This window comes from Poromitra crassiceps, assembly GCF_964638095.1.
Source record: "Poromitra crassiceps genome assembly, chromosome: 22".
NCBI lineage: Eukaryota > Metazoa > Chordata > Actinopteri > Beryciformes > Melamphaidae > Poromitra > Poromitra crassiceps.
This window is the reverse complement of record NC_139647.1, coordinates 1,270,514-1,291,972: the sequence shown is the minus strand read 5'-3', so window position 1 is coordinate 1,291,972 and position 21,459 is coordinate 1,270,514. Positions and strand designations below refer to the sequence as shown.

At 45.1% G+C, this 21,459-nt stretch overlaps 3 protein-coding genes and 1 pseudogene across 4 annotated transcripts; 2 read left to right on the top strand and 2 right to left on the bottom strand.

Annotated features, from left to right (window-relative positions):
• Window positions 1–1,062: 1,062 nt before the first annotated feature.
• Window positions 1,063–3,024, top strand: LOC310796069 (long-chain-fatty-acid--CoA ligase ACSBG2 pseudogene; annotated as a pseudogene). Its single transcript has one exon. The product of its transcript is annotated as a long-chain-fatty-acid--CoA ligase ACSBG2 pseudogene (transcript).
• Window positions 3,025–8,777: 5,753 nt separating this feature from the next.
• Window positions 8,778–10,576, bottom strand: trmt2b (tRNA methyltransferase 2 homolog B). Its single transcript, XM_083658338.1, has 2 exons — window positions 9,664–10,576; window positions 8,778–9,462 (listed from the first exon to the last, which is right to left on the bottom strand). Exons 1-2 carry the CDS (start codon window positions 10,492–10,494, stop codon window positions 8,842–8,844), a joined length of 1,452 nt encoding a protein of 483 aa, XP_083514464.1. The 5' UTR covers window positions 10,495–10,576; the 3' UTR covers window positions 8,778–8,841.
• Window positions 10,577–10,763: 187 nt separating this feature from the next.
• On the top strand, window positions 10,764–16,551 carry dnajb12a (DnaJ heat shock protein family (Hsp40) member B12a; the record flags this gene model as incomplete). The annotated part of the gene is made up of 9 exons (XM_083658349.1): window positions 10,764–10,896; window positions 11,289–11,466; window positions 11,692–11,837; window positions 11,930–12,103; window positions 12,752–12,837; window positions 14,037–14,146; window positions 14,235–14,407; window positions 14,595–14,735; window positions 15,956–16,551. The coding sequence occupies 8 exons, from the start codon at window positions 10,764–10,766 to the stop codon at window positions 14,714–14,716; spliced, it is 1,122 nt and encodes a 373-aa protein (XP_083514475.1). The 3' UTR covers window positions 14,717–14,735; window positions 15,956–16,551.
• Window positions 16,552–17,321: 770 nt separating this feature from the next.
• On the bottom strand, window positions 17,322–18,565 carry LOC310796338 (DNA damage-inducible transcript 4 protein-like; the record flags this gene model as incomplete). Its single annotated transcript, XM_083658513.1, has 2 exons — window positions 18,395–18,565; window positions 17,322–17,815 (listed from the first exon to the last, which is right to left on the bottom strand). The coding sequence occupies exons 1-2, from the start codon at window positions 18,555–18,557 to the stop codon at window positions 17,322–17,324; spliced, it is 657 nt and encodes a 218-aa protein (XP_083514639.1). The 5' UTR covers window positions 18,558–18,565.
• Between the last annotated feature and the right edge of the window lie 2,894 nt (window positions 18,566–21,459).

The following is a 21,459-nucleotide window of genomic DNA, read 5'->3' as shown; positions in this document are numbered from 1 at the left end:
AGATTATCAGGCCGCTACGCGGCTCCATTGTGAAATCCCCAACCCCCACTGCCCCCTTTTAGCCAATTGGCATGAACACAAACACACACCTTCACATACACACACACACACACACACACACACACACACACACACTTTTGTGGACCGACCAATAGAATGACTTCTAGAGCTGCTGGCCTTGCTGGTCGCAGCTAAAACTCAGGATAACATAGTAAAGCCCAGGGGCCGGTTGCACCAAACACCCTCGAGTCTTCTCCTCAAGATTAAACATTTTAAGGAAAACTTAAGGACAAGATTTAAGGGTGTTTTGTGCAGCTGATTTTATTTTATGGACGCCTTAACTCGGACCCTAAGGAAAATCTTAACTCGAGGTGTTTTGTGCAACCGGCCCCAGAGGGGCACAAACAAATAAAACAATACATACAGCTCTGTAACTTATTGACTGTATACAGCTTCAGTGATTAGGCCCTAGCCACCTCACTGTTAATACAACTACTGTTTGAGGGGATAAGATGTTGCTGAGAACGAAGCTGTCAGTTGGGGAGTTGTGATGTCACCAGGGATGTCACCAATGATCTCACTCGAGCAATTGTAATGTCACCAGTGATGCCACTCGAGCAATTGCGATGTCACGACTCACCAGTGAGGTCACTTGAGCAATTGTGATGTCATCAGCGATGTCACTTGAGCAATTGTAATCTAATGGAATACATTAGTGGAATACGTTTTAAAAATAACCCTCCCAACACTCATCAGTGATGATGTCATCCGTGATGATGTCATCAGTGATGTCACTCGAATGTCATCAGTGGTCTTGGCACACAATTGGTTGCAGTTGCTCAAGTTGCTCATAAATAGGACAATGTCCATGACACCACACACTTGCTCGTCATAAAGGACAATATGACATCAGTGCTGATGTCATCAGTGATGTCCCCCTCAAGTGCGATGTCACTCATCAGTGATGATGTCATCAGTGATGTCATGGACATTGTCCTATTTATGAGCAAAGTGTGTTGTGTCAGGACATTTCGAACAATTGTTTGTCAAGTGAGAGCCATGATGTCCACACAGACAGCAGCAGGGGAGCCCGGCCTGTGGACCTCCCAGGGCAACATGGAGGTGAAGTTGAGGCTGGGGGAGTCTGGCATGGCTGCCGAGCCCCCTTTGACAGTAAACCAGATGTTCACCTCAGCCGTGGAGCGCTTCGGCAGCTACACCGCTTTGAGCTGGAAGGAGGGCGAGCAGCAGAACAGCAGTATGAACTACATAGACTACTACAAGGAGTGCCGCATCACAGCAAAGAGCTTCCTCAAGCTTGGTCTGGAGCGCTACCACGGTGTCGGAATCCTCGGCTTCAACTCCCCTGAGTGGTTCATCTCCAACATCGGTGCCATTTTGGCAGGTGGTTTTCCTGTGGGCATCTACAGCACCAACTCTCCTGAAGCGTGCCAGTATGTCGCAGAGAACTGCAAGGCCAATGTCATTGTAGTCGAGGACCACAAACAGCTGCAGAAGATACTTCAGGTTCAAGACCAGCTGCCACACTTGAAAGCGATTATCCAGTACAAAGAAGCTCTTAAAGAGAAGAGACCAAATCTGTACACGTGGGCAGAGTTTATGGAGCTCGGATGTGATGAGCCAGACGCTTTCCTAGATAAGATCATCTCCAGCCAGAAGGCCAACCAGTGCTGCATGCTCATCTACACCTCAGGAACCACAGGCCAGCCCAAGGGAGTCATGCTCAGCCACGACAATCTGACATGGACAGCGTTGGCCATCAGCCGCAATTTGCGCCTGACAGACGCCACCCAGGGCCAGCAGCATGTGGTCAGCTACCTGCCGCTCAGCCACATCGCAGCTCAGCTGGCTGACATCTGGACTCCCATGGCAGTTGGCGGGGCTACCTACTTCGCCCAGCCAGACGCCCTCAAGGGCTCTCTGGTAAGCACCATGAAGGAGGTGCGTCCCACATTCTTCATAGGCGTGCCACGAGTCTGGGAGAAGATGAAGGAGCAGATGACAGCTGCCGGGCACAGGCTGTCCACTGTGCGCAGGAAGGTCGCTGCCTGGGCCAAGGGTGTGGGTCTGCAGACTCATCTCACCAAGATGAACCAAAACGGAGCAGCTGGACGCATGCCGCTCAAATACCACGTGGCCAAGAAGCTGGTGTACGAGAGTGTGCGTAAAGCGCTGGGCCTGGAGCGCTGCAACAAGTGCTACACGTGCGCCGCCCCCATCGGCAAAGACACCCTGGAATACTTCCTCAGCCTGGACATTCCTCTGTATGAGTTTTACGGCATGAGCGAGAGCACTGGTCCTCACACCATCTCCCTGCCTGACGTCTTCAGGCTCGGCAGCTGTGGAAAGGAGCTCCAAGGGTGCAAGACCAAGCTGCTGCACAATGGGGAAATCTGCTTCTGGGGCCGCCACATCTTCATGGGTTACCTCAACAGGGCTGACAAGACTGAGGAGGCTCTGGACACCGACGGCTGGCTGCACTCTGGCGACCTGGGCAAACATGACCAGAATGGCTTCCTCTTCATCACTGGCCGAATCAAAGAGATGATCATCACAGCAGGAGGAGAGAACATCCCTCCTGTCCCCATTGAGGATGCCGTGAAGAAGGCCCTGCCACTCATCAGCAACGCCATGCTGATCGGCGATGAAAGGAAGTTCCTCTCCATGTTGCTCACCATTAAGTGCCAGGAGAACAGCGAGACAGGCGCACCAAAGGATGAGCTCACAGCGTCTGGCGTGGAACTGTGCAGGAGGATGGGCAGCAGTGCCACGCGTGTCTCTGACATCTCAGGTGGCCAAGACCACGTCATCTATGGCGCCATCCAGAAGGCAATCGACTGCGTCAACGAGAACGCTGTGTCAAACGCCCAGCGCATCCAGAAATGGATTGTACTAGACCAGGACTTCTCCATCGCCGGAGGAGAGCTGGGTTCGACCATGAAGCTGAAAAGGTCGGTGGTCATGGAGATGTACAAGGAGCAGATTGAGAACTTCTATAAGTAGGTGGCCACTCCCAGCACACCTGACAAACTGGCCACTCCCACCTCAAGTTGCTCAGCCATGACACACACACACACACACACACACACACACACACACACACATTTATGTCAAAGTCAAGCCGTCTTTATTATCACACGACAACCCAACACACGCATGAGGCCAGCCATGCACGCATCCTGACGGTGGCTGATGAAATATAGTCTCCATTTCTCCCATCCAGGCTTGTCTTTCCTCCGGGGGGCAGCCAGGAGCCACGGGTCAGATTTGAACCCGCCTCGGCCGTGTGAAGGACTAAGCCTTTGCGTTACGCGCTCTACCAGGTTAGCCACCAGGATGCCCCCTTCTGCATGTTTTTAGTGGGGGTCCATGCCGATGTTCTATGGAGGAACGCCCAGGAGAGCACGGGGAGAACATGCAAAAGGCCCTTTTGATGAGATAGCCCACCCAGGCAGTAGACACTGAAAACATGGGGCGGGCAGCATCCTATGCGGGAATCGAACCCAGGGCCTTCTAGCTGTGAGGCGACAGCGCTACCACTGTGCCATCAGTTGCCACGGTCGCCTAGGGGCAGCGCTGGCCGCAGAATGGCTGCGGAACAGTGGCGGAACCGCACCTATGTTAATGCCAGCGCGGTGCCGGTGCACAGATGTGTGCTGCAGAGCGCATTTCACAGGAAAACACCATAGAAACATTATAGAATATAGATGGTCATATATCTAAATGATCACCACAGAAGCACAAATCAAGCACAAATCATCAACTGACCAGGCACTTCACTGTTGTTGTTGATGAATCTAATCTGTTTTTACCACAGCGAGTGAGATAGAACAGTCAGGACAGTCACTCAGTCAGTCACTCATGGACGTTTGGTTAAAGGGCCATAGGGATAGGAAGCTGGTAGCGAGTTGGGATTCGAGGGGTGGGTGGGGGATATGGGAGGTGTTTGGGGGGGTTGTAGGAAAAGGGGATGAACTTGGGTATACCCAAGTTTGCGAGTAGAAACTCCCACTTACCGTGGCGATTTATGATTTTTGCTATAGCAACTGGCAATTTGCCAATTGCCAGATATAAACGGATGCAGCAAGTAATTAGTAAGCGGGTCTGTGATGTCAGTCACTCAAGCAATTGTGATGTCATCAGTGAAGTCACTCAAGCAACTGTGATCGTATCTAATAGTATTGTGGGTTCCGCATCCTGTCTCTCAGTCATGTTTCTTTAAGCGGTGCAGCCGCTTCCTATGACATCATCAGTGGCTATGACATCATCAGTGGCTATAACATCATCATCACCACTGGCCACCACTCTATGATTGTGGGACATCATCAGTCAGTGTGGCGTATGACATCACCAGAGGATACCACTCGATGATTGTGGGGCATGACATCATCCATGGGTATGACATATTTGGCATTGTCTGCCAATTGCTGCTGTGGCATCTGGATTTTCCCAAGGGAATTTAGTCTGTGTCACTGGAAGACTATTCCCAACTTTTTTTTCCCGAACTTGCATCTAGACATGCCCTGTAGGCCTGCAGTTTGTTTTATTGTCAGAGGCAGAGATGGATGCCATGATATCATTCGCTGGCAAGAAAAGGCAATTCATATAACACACCCAGTTTAGCCAACAATACCTTACCAATTGGAGCTGCGTGTCAGTCCCAAAGTCAAATGGTTTATGTGGTTCCACAAAGCAATTACATTGTAATCCATTTGGTTGGAGATGGATAACTCCATTATCGACTACGAAACAATAACAATGAATCAAGTTCACACTGGTACTTTTGTTCTTCAAATTGAAATGTACAGTACTGCTTGGGATGGATGGATATTCTAGTTAAAATTGCTAAGTGGGTGGCGGCGGTGGTGTGTGTCACCATTGTGATGTCATCAGTGATGTCCCTTGGGCAATTGTGATGTCATCAGTGATGTCGCTTGAGCAATTGTGATGTCATCAGTGCTTCCTGGCTGAGGTATAAGTGGTGGGAGTATACAGGTATAAGTAGGGAGAAGAGGACAAGTGGCGCATCACCTCCAGTCTCCACCCGCGTGCGAGATTCCTAGTTGATTTAAAAGTGTCTAATATGGAGTTAATCCGATCACACAGCTAACTCACAGCAAGTCACCTCCAATCTGAAGAAGACTGTATATTGATGCATTTTTTTTTTGCCTTTATTTATACAGGGAAGGCTCTTGAGAGCAAGCTCTCATTTTCAAGAGCGCCCTGTTACAATGAACATATACAAGGGTTTACAGACAGACAAGATAAGAGCAATAAGAACAAATGATAATCAGCTAAAACATGTGCATTCCTCGTGCAGTGTGTTCTCAAGGAGAACTCTAAATGAGTCCAGAGAGATGCAGTACAATAACTGGTGTTAATGTGATTAAGAAGTGAAGACAGATACAGTGGAAGCTGTCCAATCTTGATAAATAAGAGACAGTGCTGTTCTCTTCTAGCCGTCAGAGAGAGCGAGCTCACTTTTTCATACAAAATACAATGATGAGTAAGAAAACAATCGCCTGTTATGAAGCGCAGGGCGCTGTGATACACAGTGTCGAGCGACTTCAAAGCAGTTGATGAGGCATGCATATATACAATATCTCCATAATCAAAAACAGACAATATTAGAGATTGAACAATCGATCTTGTCATAATTGTCATATATTGTCATAACCCAGGCCATTAGGCCATGAGAAAAAAACTAATTATTTATTGCAATAAAGAAAACTATAGCAGACCTCAGCCAAGGCCCAATAGTCTGCTATGATATCCACATTTTGTGAGTCAGATGGGGTTTTCCATAATCCTGCTGACTGACTGACTGTCTACAGACAGACAGACAGAACTGAAAACATAACCTTATTGGCACAGGTAATTGGCGGAGGTAATAAACTGCAAGATAACTTGAACAAGATATTGGATAAGAGGTGTGTTAGTCCAATTGTGACATCAGTAGTGTGGATGTGAAAATATGTTTATTGGTTAGTGGGCTTGAGCAAACGGCATGTGATTAAAAGACTCTGCAATCTGATATGGCTGATTACAAAGTGTAACACAGGTTACCACAGGCCAGCTCATCTGATATGCAGCATCCTCCTGCTGTCAGGACCAGCAGCCTGTCTGACCTGGCACCATGATGAAGACATCAGTGTACACATGACTGGCCCCTTGGCTCCTATCTATCTCGCTCATTTGTCATTTCCAAATGACAAAGTACAGCTTCCACTCCAGTGGGGACTTTTTGTGGTTTTGTAAGCTACACTGATTTCAAAACACAGTTGAAAAGTGCAAATAACTGTACAAACCAGTAAACCATGTAGAACAAGGGTGTCAATTGTTCTGTATTTTCCGCCCGATGTTAATTTCCAGGAGAATACGTGAACAAAAAATATAAACACAAAACTTTTGTTTCACGAGTTGAAATAAAAGATCTAAGACTTTTTCGATGCACACAAAAGGGTTATTTCTCTCAAATTTGGTTCCCAAATGTGTTGAACGCTGTGCTAGTGAGCACTTTGCCAAGATCATCCATTCCTCTGACAGGTGTAGAATATCAAGATGCAGATTAAACAGCATGATTATTGTATGGGCGTGCCTTATGCTGGTCACAATAAAAGGCCACTCTTAAATGTAATAATAATAAACTATAGCATCTTTTAAAAACAAAGTGCTTGACGATAAAACAAACAATAAAATAACATCCAAAAATAAGATAAAACAAGATCAAAATCATTTTAAATTGTTTCAATACAATCAGTTAAGAAAACAACATAAGATAAAAATGAGCCTGGGGAGTTCCACAGCTGAAGGACCAGTCACCTTTAGTGATAAGTGGAGATTCTGGAACCATCAGTAGGGCCCTGATGGAGGATCTCAGGTAGTGATCAGGCTCATCAGTTAGCAGACCTTTAAAAACAATATATAGTCAAATATTAAAATCAATGCTCAAACTCATAGGTAACCGGTGAAGGGCAGCAAGGACTGGTGTAATATGGTCGCTTCTCTTAAAAGCATGGCAGCAGCATTTTTGTATCAACTGTGGTCTATGTTTGCTTGCTGATACCAGAGTAAGTACATTGCAATAGTCAAGAACCATCCAGAGACACATCACTGATGCCACCATAGTTCTTCAGATGGTCGATCAAGACATTATGGTCTACTCTGTATCAAATGCTGAGCTGAGGTCAAGGATAATTAAAATGAAGTACAGGTCTTTGTCATTTGTGACCTTGACCAAAGCAGTCTCCGTGCTATGAAGGTATGTCATGTATGAAGGGAGCGGAAACCAGACTGACATTTTTCAAAAATGTGATTGTTGCTCATAAAAGCAATCGAGCGATGGCGTGGAGACATTTTTTTTTCTAAAATCTTCGATAATAAAAATGGCAGCATGGAGATGGTCTAAAATTACAGATAGATCTAGAGAAGGCTTCTTTAAGGGGGTAGTGAGCAGTTAATAATGCTAAAATATCTGGACCAACCGTCTGAAATACAGCTTTCTAAAAACCAAGCTGGGATGCAGTCTGAAGGGCAGGTGGATGATTTGGAAAGTGCAGTTTGATCACAACACAATGCCACTTATGTCGCACGTTTTGGGGCAGCATGGAATTGGCATATTGACTATTGTTCACTATATGCATTGTGGTAGATGGGAGAAAACATAGGGTACATTCGCTGTTCACAAGAAATTGCAGTGCATTGTGGGTATTTTATAGTGGGCTGTATATAGTGAATCAAATTAACAGTTGAGAATTCGGACACTATTAAAAAATGCCAAACACGCTATATTGTCCACTATTTCTGTAATAGGGACCCGTTTTGAACAGGACTAAGAAAGGTTATATTTTCACAAGGGAATTTCACTTCTTTTGAGCAGATACTGCTCACAACAGAATTGGCTGTCTGTCAAAAATGATGAAAGTGTTCAACCTTGAAGCTTGACAGCACAAAAGGGATGAAATGTGTGAGTTGTGTGACTGACCTGCATTTACCTCTTGATGCTGTCAGTATTGTGGCAACAGTGCTGTGAAGTGCATGTATTGACCATTCTTTGTGCTGAACCTGCCATGTGGCCTGAGGGTTTGGTGCCTCAGTACATGAGCATCCCATTACCTCACTCGAGAGCAAAAAGAACACCCTATCTTCAACCTTGTCGCAATGCGTGACGACACATAACCCAGACGTAACCTTTCTGGAGGCAAATCTGGCCGACTCACTGTGCCCATTCTGAATGAACTTTAGTCAACTGCGCTAAAATTGTAACTCATGTTCAATATTGTGCAACAGTTATATTTAGCCAACTCTGCCCTAAAGGCTGTAGATGGCTCTGCAGAAGTGAAAATGGCGCCATCTACTGTATACATACTGCTGCTGCAGGATAGACAAAGCAATCGTTTGTCTCTGACTCAGAAGGGATAAATGACTCCAATTGCTGAGTTTTCAAGAAGTGTGTGGCAGTGGTTCCGCCTGGTGGTCCACCAGAGCATTGGATTTTTTTTATTTAATTTGTATACAGACAACAGTTTTTACACATACACATTAACCCTGAGGAGTAGGCTTGGGCCGGTTTTAGGAAATATTGCGATATTCTGGAAATATCACGATTTTGAAAATCTGCTTTCAGAGGCTGTAGCAGGGCTCCGTTTTAAAGCCAGAGTGACGTTTCTGGTATCATATTAAACTAGAAGACGTAAGACATTGATTGTATTATTATTATCAACCATGTCATGCTAGCTTGTCAGGAAGGTGGCTAAATAATGCTCAAGATTTAGGCTCTTTAGACCATTTTGGTGAGGAAGAAAAGCAAAGAAGTATTTGCTATCTCTCAAAAAGTAGCACCAGTTCACAGTGAGGAGTATGTGGGAACATGTCCACAGGCACAGCCAGAGTTGGGGAAAATGCCTGTCCTGTAAGCTTCTTCTCTGGGTCTGGAGCACAGCAAAGCTCCCTGAAGTTCCTCATGGCCTCTCCATCCGGTTTACAGGAAACGTAGACCAGTTTGCGAATAGCGGGTTGGTTCCGTAACGCTCGGATCACGCGGTAGTGCAGGCCAGCTCGGGCGGGGTTCACCACGGTCGTGAGGCCTCCATCTGATGTGCTCAGCTGGGGCATAAGCCCAGGGAGGACCGCCTCTGCTTTTCCGGGGAGAAACTCGCAGTTCAGCACACCGTTGAGCGCCGCATTGTGTCTGGCATCTTCCACTGCCTGCTCGATGAGCTCTACGCCGATGATTCTGTCCACTCTGGGAGACGTAGTAATGCCAATAGCACCTGTCCCACAGCAGACATCGAGGAGAGTACCTCCTGCCTTCGCCCTTCCTCCCTCTCCCTCTGGGTTTGGCAGGCACAGGTCTCGCACTGTGCCGTACAGCACCTCAGCAGCTGCCTGGTTCACCTGGAAAAAGGCATCGGCGGAGATGCGGAACTTGAAACCCAGCACCTGTGAATGATAGCATAACATAGGAATGGGATTAGCAATATGATCATCACCAAACACATTGTACTTGGGTTTTGGTCACTTTAGTTTTATGATGAGTTTCTACTTCAAATATGCCTGCTGCTTCAGTCAGAAACTATAACAGATGAATGGGATGGTTCAACGCCTTGGCACTGCCCACTGTCCTGATACTGTGTCAATTACCTCCTCGTATATGTGTGGCTGACCGTGTAGCAGCTGGTATGGGGATTCCTCGTGACTACAGCGAGTCATGGAGCTCTCCTGGAGGTACAGTGAATCCAGCTGACAGACCGCCCCTGGACCCCGGGTGAAGTAATCCACGAGAGAAGCCTTATGGACAGCTATCTCTTCTGGGGTGAGCGCCTGTGGGTGGAAGTACACTATAGCCATGGTGCGGCCCTGTGCGTTGGTCCTCACCGTGACCTCCCTCCAGTGACCCCCGGTGTAGAAGAGCAGGCAGGGCTCCAGTGGAGAAAGGCGAATGAAGTCCTGATAGCATCTGGCCACCAGCTTGTGTTTCTCTGGCATGTTGAGCAGGTGGTCTCCATTGACACAGACAATGTTTCTTTGCCTTCCTGTACCCACATATAACCCAACCGTCTTTGGATTGCCGTCCACCCCTCTGTTGACGGAGAAAGTAGACTTGTTGCGGTAGCCATCCCTGACCGGTGATGGCAGAATAGGCAGGAGAGGGAAGCCGAGTTTCCCGGTGATGGGTGATGATGATGATGATGAGAGTTGCGACAGTATCCTCTCCTGATGCTTTTGTTTCAGCTGGAGTTGCTCATCATAGCTCAGCCTCCACAGAGGGGTGACAGCATCAGCCAGTCTTTCTTCCCAGGGCAGGTGCTCATTATTAGGAGTTCTTTTCCGCCGTTTCTTTAGTGGTGATTTCCCCTGGTCACCTGAAATAACATCCTTAGTTGAAAAACACAGACGTGCTTTCGTCAGAGAATCAGGAATCTTGTGTTTGACAAATGCATGCGTCCTGCATGCAGCTGCTAACGCCATCATGACATTAAGGCTTTTCAAGGAAGTGATTGCAGAGGGCTGAAGGCACCAAGAAGTATCTCAAAGAATAGCAAACCTACTCAGAAGAAGGCTACACGAATCATTCGAGTGTGGTTTCGATTTCAATGGAAACACAGCAGCTTCTTTTCCAGCGTTTCAGACAGTTCAGAGCGTGTCATTGATATGACGTATTATTTACGAGCGAAGCAGTTTCTCTCATCGACGTCATCTCGGTGCGTCCAGGGGCAAGTAAACAGTTCCGCTGTGTCGCGATGGACTCAAACAAGGACGAAGCTGAGCGGTGCATTAAAATCTCTCTAAATGCGATCAGCAATAATCTGCCGGACAAAGCCAGGAAGTTTCTGGAAAAGGCACAGCGCTTGTTTCCAACAGACCAAGCCAAAAGTACGTCGAATCTGTTTCTGTTACACCAATGATTTTATCTCAGTCTGTGGGCCATCGCTGCACAAGCGAAAATAGCTAACGTTAGCATAATGAGTAGTAGCGTTAGCACCTCGTCGCCGACACTGGTATTTGTAGTTTTCTCCCAGCTCCCTGCCCCCGGCGTCTTAATTTTCTTGGTAATTGATTTACGTGTGGTGCTTGGAACTAGTTAACTGTTGTATTCACGTTCGCAGTCTGACTGTCGCTTCCCTAGCATCTTTGCTGCTAACAGATAGCCGTTAGCTAGCTAACGTATTTGACGAAAGGCATTTGGAATAATGTGGCAAACTGAACCTGTGCACTTAATCATATATCGTATTACCCCGCTTTCTTTCTCCGTATTTATTTTTTAGACTTATTGGAGTCGTTAACACAGAATGGGAAGCCCCCAGATGAGAATGGCAGTCCTATGAACGGAGATGCTCCCAGAATGAGACATCGCAACCACGGAGACGAGGCCCATGTGTCGGGAGAGGGGGCCACAGACACAGCCAAACCCTATACCGCAGACCAGCTGGACGCTGTGAAAAAGTTAGTCCATGTAGCTTTGTTTTTCATTTCGATTTATCTATAATGTCTGAATTGTCATATGTATAGCTAGCTGCTAAATTGATCAGTGTATGTTCTGTTCAGAGGTAGGTTGGCATCTTTACTTGGGGCTTGATAACTTATTTGATTGTCACATCGTTACTATGAAATGACTGTTATCTTTGTGATGCAATCTGCTAATCATCTCTGGTGGGGTTTCACCTGTAGGATTAAGAGCTGTAAAGATTACTACCAAATTCTGGCAGTTGAAAAGACGGCCTCTGAGGAGGATCTTAAAAAGGCTTACAGGAAGCTGGCTCTGAAGTTCCACCCAGATAAAAACCACGCACCAGGAGCCACAGAGGCATTCAAAGGTAACTTGAAAGTAATCCTCAATCCTTCTAAATATGTGAATGAGTGAGTGCGTAAACTTCTGACTGAATATGTGTGTTTGTGTGTTTCTCAGCTATTGGAACTGCATATGCTGTGTTGAGTAACACTGATAAACGGAAGCAGTACGACCAGTATGGAGAGGAAAAATCACACCCAACCAGACAGAGGCACCAACGTCATGACTTTGAAGCAGACATCTCACCTGAGGACCTCTTCAACATGTTCTTTGGTGGAGGCTTTCCATCAAGTAAGTGGAAGACAGATGTATACATTGTCAATTAGGGTCTCGTATTGTACTTTGGTGCACTGGTTTTCAACCATGTGCCAATCAAGGCCTAAGAGTATTTTGGTTTCTGTTCCACTCAAACACCATGCCAACTGGTGCATCACCCAGGTGGGTGCTACACATCGGTGGTGGTTGAGTTGAGTTCCCTCCCCCTCCCTCCCCTGATATGTGAAGCGCTTTGAGTGTCTAGAAAGGCGCTATATAAATCCAATCAATTATTATTAATTATTATTATATCTCTAGCTACATTTACATGCACAGAGCAACCTGGCTATTGGCAATATTCTGGTTATAGTCTTATGCGGGTCAAGCTGTTCACATTAATTTTTGATACCCTGCGACTGAGTTTCCCTGTTGCCATAATTAAACAAATTAACTGAATATTCCTGTCAAATGACAGACATAATGTCTGTCAAAATGGCAGACAACGAGAAAGTGTAACGCAACCTCTGATCAAAATGTAGCTTATGACAAAATACAAACGCAACACTTTTGTTTTTGCTCTAGGAATGAGCACCAGCTTGCTTTTGGGCCTCGGTGGCACATGCTTGAGAACCACTGATAATGTGTATGTTTATGATCTCATTTCTTTCTTATATTCTTTTTCAGGCAATGTCCACGTTTACAGAAATGGCAGAATGCACTTTGGCCAACAGAATAGACAAGGGGAGAGGAGAGGAGAACAACAGAGAGATGTAAGTCCTTATAATGGTTGCATTTTTTACCAGCTGTGTATGAAGGTCCTGTAATGAAACTGTAGCACCTACTGTACATCTGTAGGCAGAGTAGAGGTTTCTAGCACAACTTCACCTACTTCCATGGTGCATGGAGAAAGGATACTACTGTACTACTGTATAGTATGTAATTATTGGACTTCGCGGAGGCAACCATCCTCGGCTTCGCCTCAGACGGTTCACGCCTCCACGTCGTCCAATAATTTCTGATAATGGACACCTCGAAGTGCATTAACCCGCTTATACCATGGTCACTTGCCAAAGAAACAAAACAAGACCATTAATTTATATTTCCATGCATTTTGCAATCAAAATCTAGTTTTCATAACCTTGAATATGAGTTGAGAACCGGCGAGACAAAATAGTCCCCTCGGCTGCTCAAGATTAGGCTATCATTGGATAAAATGGCCGCTTAGTGCCTGCCCCTGGCACAATTCTAGAGTCAAGCTAACTAATAATTTAGCCAATTGTATGTAACATACAAAATAAAAGCAAACGGCAATGTCTAAGAATGCAACGCCATGTAACTGGCTCGTTAATTCTCGCATTCAAGGGAATTATACGACGTAAATGGCGCGAGGCTGGAGTAGACTGAAAACCACCGGTTGTCTTATGTGGGAGTCCAGGTATGTTTTGTGCAAGGATGTCTCTCAGTGTGTTGCTGTTAACTGCCCATTTCGTTGTTTTCTGTTTGTTGATCTCGTCTTTTCCCTCTTCGACTTGATTTGTATCAGTGATAAGAGGCAGCGCGCGCTCTCCCAGAGCGCCTGGCTGCTGGTTGCTGTAAGTTGTAAACAGAGGGTTTGACAGTTGACAGCTGAGAGCCCGGCTTCTGTCAGCTGACCAGAACGAAAATCAGATTTCTAAATAGCCGTTATTTTTAATAAACTGAGCACTCAGGGGTAATCTAAATAGTTACTTTGACCGACTACATTTTTTTCTAAACTTATAAAAGTGCCATATTAAGCGTTAACGGTGGTATAGAGCTCAAACGGCTCTGTCGTGATCCTGGCGCATTGATATGAACGGTGAACAGACCATTTAGCTAGGTGTACATTATCACTGTACATTATCACAAATTAATGGACACCTTGCAGCCAATCAGAATCGAGTATTCACCCAGACCATGGTATAAATCAGCATATTGTCTCTCTGTGTAGGGAGGTCTGGCTCTGTTTGTCCAGCTGATGCCCATCTTCATCCTCATCGTCGTCTCTGCCCTCAGCCAGATGATGGTGTCCCAGCCCCCCTACAGCCTTAGCTACCGCCCGTAAGTCTGTGTCCATTGTGTCATTCTGCAAAGCACACGGCATCGTTTGTCTCTGACTCTCGGCTGTTGTATCTTGTCTGCGGACCAGGTCAGCTGGCCATATTCAAAAGAGGCATACGCCAGCCCTGAAGGTGCCTTTCTATGTGGGAGACCGTTTCAACGAAGAGTTCTCCGGAAGTAACCTGAGAAACGTTGAGAAAAGTGTGGAAGAAGACTACATCTCCAACCTCAGAAACAACTGTTGGAAGGAGAAGCAACAGAGTGAGTCTACTACAAGACAGCAGCTCCATTATATTCAGTGTATTTTCGGTGCATCATTGTGACAGATTTGGCGCTAATTTGTTTATTGCTTTATTATTCAAGAGTGTTAGAAGATTCGATTGAGGCCTTCCTCACTGACGTACTGTACTCTCCCTCTACTGACGTACTCTCCCTCTCCTTTTCTCAGAGGAAGGTTTACTGTATCGTGCTCGTTACTTTGGGGATTCTGACTTGTACCAAAGGGCACAGAGGATGGGAACTCCTAGCTGTTCCAGACTATCTGAGATTCAGGTTATTCTACATGGCTAGAAACCACTGGCACATATGGGTAAGTTACCACAATCTTCACTGTGACATTGACACATAGTTGCTGCCATAAGCGGTACATGGCCTTAATAGAGAGCCAAAGTGAAACGTCACTTCCTGCTTTTCTCCCTGTACCAGCGCTGAAAAAAATATGAATGGCGGTGAACCAGAGCATGTGAGCGGAGTGGAGCGGTGATAATTACCGCTCCTCGCTCATGGAGCGGCCCTTTCCACCAGCTCACAGCCGCTCCAGACCGCTCCGCTCCCCGCTCGACACAGATTTCACCCACTCGCACTCACCGCTCCGCTCCACTCAAAAGAATAAAAAAGATCAAAAGGCCAGGGTGTTTTCATTTGCGTTTAAACGCCTGGGCAATGGGCATTGCTCACTACAAATAACATGAGCTCAGCAGAGTCGGCTGCATGTTCGTTTCTCTTCCTTCTCGTCTCGCAGCAGCTGGCAAGAAAATAGTGGGCGTGCACATGGCCACGCACCGATGCATTCTGGTTCGAACATGTGATCGAAACTGGAGCGGGACTGAGCGGGTGATCGGTGCCGCTCCAACTTTCGCTCCGGTACCACTCTGGTCCCCGCTCTGGTCCCCGCTCACCGCTCAAGCCAAAATCCCCACGCTCCGCTCACATGCTCTGCAGTGAACAGAGAATAACATTACTTTTTTATCCCGTTTGAATTGTGCCACGGGGGTGCCAACGTTAATTTTGTCCATTTAAAACACAACTTTGCATGTAAAGAAAGTCGCAGTTTGTCGCCAAACTGAAACGTAGGTGTTAGTCTCGTATAAAAACTACATAGCTCGTGGAAGCTTGTGGCATGTCGCCGGTCTTCAGCTTTGCCGGTAGAGAAAGTGACGTCACTTAGGCGACAGTGTATGTAGTCTTTCTGATTTATAACTTGTAGTGCAACAGTTTGGCGACAAAATTAACATTGGCACCCTGTGGCACAATTCAAACGGGATCAAAACAGTAACGTTGTTCTCCGTTCACCGCCATTCATATTCTTTCCAGCGCTGGTAGTACAGGGAGAAAAGCAGGAAGTGACGTTTCACTTTGCCTCTCTATTGTTGTACACGTTCCACTGATATTGAGCTGTACATGAGAAATACAAATTTTTGGTTTGATTTGTGGTCTTCTTTGTTTGTGTGTGTATTAATCCAAACAAGAGTTGACCCCGTGTAGAATCACTGCATAACTGTGTCACTGGTGCTTTTCTGTTCTTCTCAGGTTCTTCGGTACTTGAATCTAATTCGGAGCCCTCTGTTGGAGCCCACTCAAATTGGAGCATATTACTGCAGCAAACCAAGAGAATCGGGAATGCCTTACTCACGGTGGGCAGCGGATCTCGTCAGGGAACCTCTCTGCAACTTCCTGTAGATTGACTTCCTGTAGAACTGTGAGAACCTTGAGTTGACTGCTGAGATGTTCTTAAAACACTTGTGTCTTCAGGTTGGTGAGAGTCCACTTGGCGTCACGGTTGAAAGTAAGAGCATAGTTGTCTTTTTGAATGCTAAACGAAGCTGCTAAGATTTAGCCGTCTCTGTCCCCCGATCCCTTTGTTTTGCGACATGCTTTGAGAAACCTCTTGGCCTTCTCGTAGACGGACATCTGAGCCACTTACAAAAAAAGTGTGATTTTTATAGTTCATTCATACCAGTGTAAATAAACATTTACTTTTAACAGTGCAGGGTTTATCTGAGTTCAGCTAATATCATTTAGTATATAATTTAATGTTATTTCTGTGGATTTGCTTGTAGCCTGTTGGATTATAAGTATTGAAAATCATTGCACAAACAAAAGTAAACCCATATTTATTAAATTAATCATGCTAAAATTGTATAAAAGTTTCTTTCAATTAAATTTGTCCAATGACTGACCGTCTTTATTGCATATTCTCTCACACACACACACACACAACTTGCCATGATTTTGACGTGTTTATGTATTCATTACTAAGGCTTTAGAAGGAAAACAGTGCAAAGACTTATCAGAAAATAATTTATTTGTTCATGATTCAAGTCACATAGTCAAGTCATACAAAAAGCAGCACCGTTTCAGGAGAATATTTGACGTACATAAAACCATCTCACTCAGGCATGAATTTACGTTCAAAACAAATTGAAAACTATGTTCATTCACTGATGAGTCATGGCAAACTTTTCTTGTACTCATGTGGAGTAGCTGCCATGACACATACATTAATTCCACATAAAACTTGGATACATTGTTGTTTCATAATACAGTAATAAAGACAAATCACTTGTTAATTGACCTATAAGACTAGGTCATAACCTATTGCTGGACCGTGTATGGGCGTCCCACGGCCAACCAATGTGAATGTCATCACTCAATCAGTGACAGACATTCACCCTTATAGGGCGCTGGACCTGCTGCTGCAGTCCAGCCTAAAAACATTTAACTCACATAGGTCCAAAAAGCACTGTTCATCATTGCAGCATGCCACTTTATAATGAGAAGCCCTTTTGAGTGCTATTTGACGTTCTTAACATGACAATGCTTCACCTATCACTATCAGCCTTCTTCACAGTCCAGATGAATCAGGTTGAATTGATCAGGGAACAGGAGTGCTTGGTCAGCAGCACTCCTCAATCAGCAGCTCCCCTGAGGAATACAGTTTCTTCCTGATGGCCCTGAAGCTAGAACTGAGTCTTAGGTGCCTTGAAAGTGCAGAGGACTTGTTACCGCTGAAGAGTTTGTGCACCTTAGGCCACAGTCCGCCAGCCTCGGGCCGCAGCACCAGGGTCACATGGAACGTTGGGACTAGGCTGGCGTCTGCCGCCAACTCGTCCACGCTGCACATGGAGCCCTGCTCCCCCCGGTCCACGCACAGGTGTATGAGCGCTCCCCTGAGGCCGCAGGGCTCATTGTCAGCCAGGCGGAGCAGCACCTCGCCGATGTTCTGCAGCAGGCGGTCGGGTACGATGAGCTGGGAGCAGCCCAGGGCAGGAGATGCGTCGCTTAGCCTTTGTGCGATGGTGGCCACGACCTCAACAGCCAAAGTCTCCTCCAGGGGACGACAGAACACACTGCTCTCCGACTCCGATATGGACATGTCTGTCACAGAGCCTGAAACAAGACCACACACAGGGTCACATGTCATTCAGATTGCAAATAACGATCATTTTCATTGTCAATATATCAATTATTTTCTTGATTAATCGTTTGGCCTATAAAATGTCAATAGTGTTTCCCAAAGCCCATGATGTCCTCAAATGTCATGTTTTGTCCACATTACCCAACAATATTCAGTTTACTGTCATAGAGGAGTGAAGAAACCAGGAAATATTCACATTTAAGAAGCTAATCAAATAATTGTTATACTGAGATCGATTAATCGAATATCAAAATAGTTGGCAATGCGTTTCAATCGATTGATTAATCGTTGCAGCTCTACAATGTAATCAGTTCATTCTAAAACCATTCATAATGATTTATGCTATAAACTCAAAAGGAAACCAACTGGCTGAAAGAGTTGCTCCATTGTTGAAAACTACCAATAACTATAAGAGATAGCATAGATCTAATATCCCAGTAAGAAATAAGATCTGACTACAAGAAGACAGTGTTACAGTCCGATTTAAAAATCCATTGCTGCAAGCTAACGCAGAGCCTCTCTATCTCCAGACAAAAGCCTGCAACACTCACCCGTTTCCCTGCTGCTGTAGTGATCAGAGAGCCTGTGGTTGAGCCCCTTCAGTTCGGCCAGTCTGTGCATCAGATTGTCCCAGGACAGCCGCTTGGAGCCCCTGTCCTCCGCCGGGGACGGCGGAAAGCTGCCGTCCAGAGAGTGGTCGCAAGAAAAAGACATTTTTGATACAAAACGATACGGGTGCAAACTGGGCAGTTAGTGGTGTAACAGTGCGTCCCTCGGAGTCGGCCAGACCAGCTGGAAAACACACTGCTGCAACAATGGAACAAAGCGTTAAATACCCGACGCTGAAAAGCCCCTCCTACTGTATTTCCTAACCAATGGGGTTCGCTACACGTCCCACAGCTCTCCTGCCTGCCTAGTAACATAGAGTGGGCCCCTTTGATGAAGTGGCTTCCCAACAACACCCACCGAAAACTTGTCCCAACAACATCACCCCCCACCCACTCCTTTCACCCCCACACTTTCGGCACCAAATCGTGAGATCGTCAGTGGCACGTAGGGCACGTCACGTAGGCTGCGGTTTGGGCTCAAGAAGGTCAGGATCTTTGAACTTCAGGACCATCTTTAGTTTTCCTATAAGCATATGTTCCAGTGTTGACCTACAAATTACTACAGGGACTTAAAGTAGCCTATGTGTTTGCGGTAGGCTTAAATGAACTGACGCACTTAATGAACTGACGCTTGTTTGCATAGTCCGCCCAGAGTTGACAAAGTAGCTATTTGTAACATTTCAACAGCTTGACATTTCTCGCTTTGTGACGAGATGTTGTTTTAACGGCTTTAAATTAGTTGGTATTATTTGACATTCATCAATTCAACTGTTTCGCAATTGTGTGTCATGTTGTTTCAACAATTATTAGATGAGATTCAACAACATTCTGTTTGCTTCCCGTTCCACACTGTCACACCTCCTGCACATAATACTGAATTGTCACATCATCTGTTAATTCAACAGTAGGTGCTAGTTGATTTGTTGAATGTCAACCAAAAGGCTTAAACTTTTGAAATGTTCCAAATAGGCTGTAGACCAGACAGAGGTGCCCAAATTCTTTCCTATGAAGGGCTAAAAATGTATGTGGATGGAGGGCTGTGGGCCAAAAGTAAATGTTATATGAAATGACATTACATCAATATTATAGAGACAATTTACATTCAATTTAAAATAAATTTTCAAAAATATCTACTCTTGTCTGCTTAACAGTAATTTTATTAATTTGCATAGTTGATTAAAAGAAAATCATATGCTTTTTGGGAGCATTTAAACATATTTAAAGGGAAAGTCACCTTTCTGACAGTGCATGCAATTGCAAATCAAGGTGCGTAGCCCTAAACCTACCCATAGGACCTATTCCCCATCAAACAAACAAGCAAACGTGGCCTAACCTTGTACCACTAACCTAAACTTGTACCACTGTTCCTTCAGAAGTTGTAGTTGTCATAGACTGTGCTCCATAGTTGATTGCTCTATTGCTGACAAAAAATGTGTTATTGTAAGTCGCTTTGGATAAAAGCGTCTGCCAAATGACGTAATGTAATGTAATGTAATGTAATGTGGCCTGTGGGCCCCAAATTGGGTGGCCATGCTGACTCTCTGTAAGACTAATAAAGTGTTACACATACTCTTGCTGTGCCACCTGTAGCCAATATTACTCTGAAATGTATTATATAATTATTAGCCTTTTGGCTAATCATTTAAGAGTAAACAGACCCAGCTGCAAGAAACTCATACCTTGATTTAGCTGGTGGAAAGAAATGAGAGCCTAAGGTATAGCCTACTGTGCAATTCAAACTTTGCTATGAAATTATTTTGTATAGTGTAGCATTTTTATGTGTGTATGTGCATGTGTCATAAGGATGTTGTGTGGGCGAGTGGGGGTAGCTTATGATTTAAAGTCAAAAATCGTATAATCGGATATCATTTATTAATAACATCTGTTATTCAGATATATTGATATAATCCGATCCATACACTTCTCTCACTTCTGAACGTACGCATACCATCTCCACCTCCAGCCATACACACACACACACACACACACACACACACACACACACACACACACACACACACACACACACACACACACACACACAAATGTAGGCTCTAGTCTACAGGATAATTTAATACATGTTCTTGCACCAACCTCCTTACCACTTCACCTATATAGTCTCTTTAGCTGCTGCCCAAAGAGCTATCATATCCTACAGAAGTGGATGGTTCAGGTTTCATTATTAAAATGAAATCAATGAAATCAGTCATGATATTTGACCTTTGAAAAACATAAGCAGTGCTATTTACCTTTTTAGAACAGCATACGCACTTACACCATGTTGTTTTTATGATGGTGGCCATACTGTGGTGGTGGTCCATATTTTCATTTCAAACTTGGTTTTAAATCTCCTCCATACAGTATAGCCTAATACATTTGACCCCTCGCTTTGGCATTTCCAATGATGATGTCTTCAGTAGCGTGCATGACCAACAAGAGTTTCAGACAGACCTTTGGTCACTGAATTAAAAATTAGCTCCCAGAGAAAATTTCTCCTAGAAAAAGTAGGTTACAGCTAGCTTCTCCCTACTGCCTACTGACATTGCTTAAAGTAACCTACCCAAAGAAACTGGATTAGGCTATTTGTAATTCTAATTTGTCTTTTGTTGTGATTGATAGGCCTATTGATTGAATCAGGGGCGGTTTCAGGATTAGATCTTTGGGGTGGGGCTCAGCCCCCAATCAGAATATCCTGGACTGCAGTCCCCCAAGGGGGGTCCGTGGGCATGCCCCCCCCGGGAGACAATTTTGTACATTTTAAAGTAAAAATTAATCAATCTGGTGCACTTTGAGAGCAAAATGAAGAGGCTATATTTCTGAAGAAGTACACACATCACATTAATATCCTCTTTACTGTTCTGTTGCTTTACAATGATGATGAAAAAACAATAGTCTCGCTATATATATTCTGCATACAGGTAGAATGGTAGGTAGAACACTGCTCGCTTAAATACAATGGTGGCCCATCTATACACAAATCACTTCCAGGGAAGAACTCAAGTACAAAG

Coding starts and splice junctions, on each gene's coding strand:
- trmt2b (XM_083658338.1), bottom strand. CDS start 10,494: ATGATGGCGTTAGCAGCTGCATGCAGGACGCATGCATTTGTCAAACAC. Junction 9,463..9,663: donor AGCCACACATATACGAGGAG/GTAATTGACACA, acceptor TATCATTCACAG/GTGCTGGGTTTCAAGTTCCG.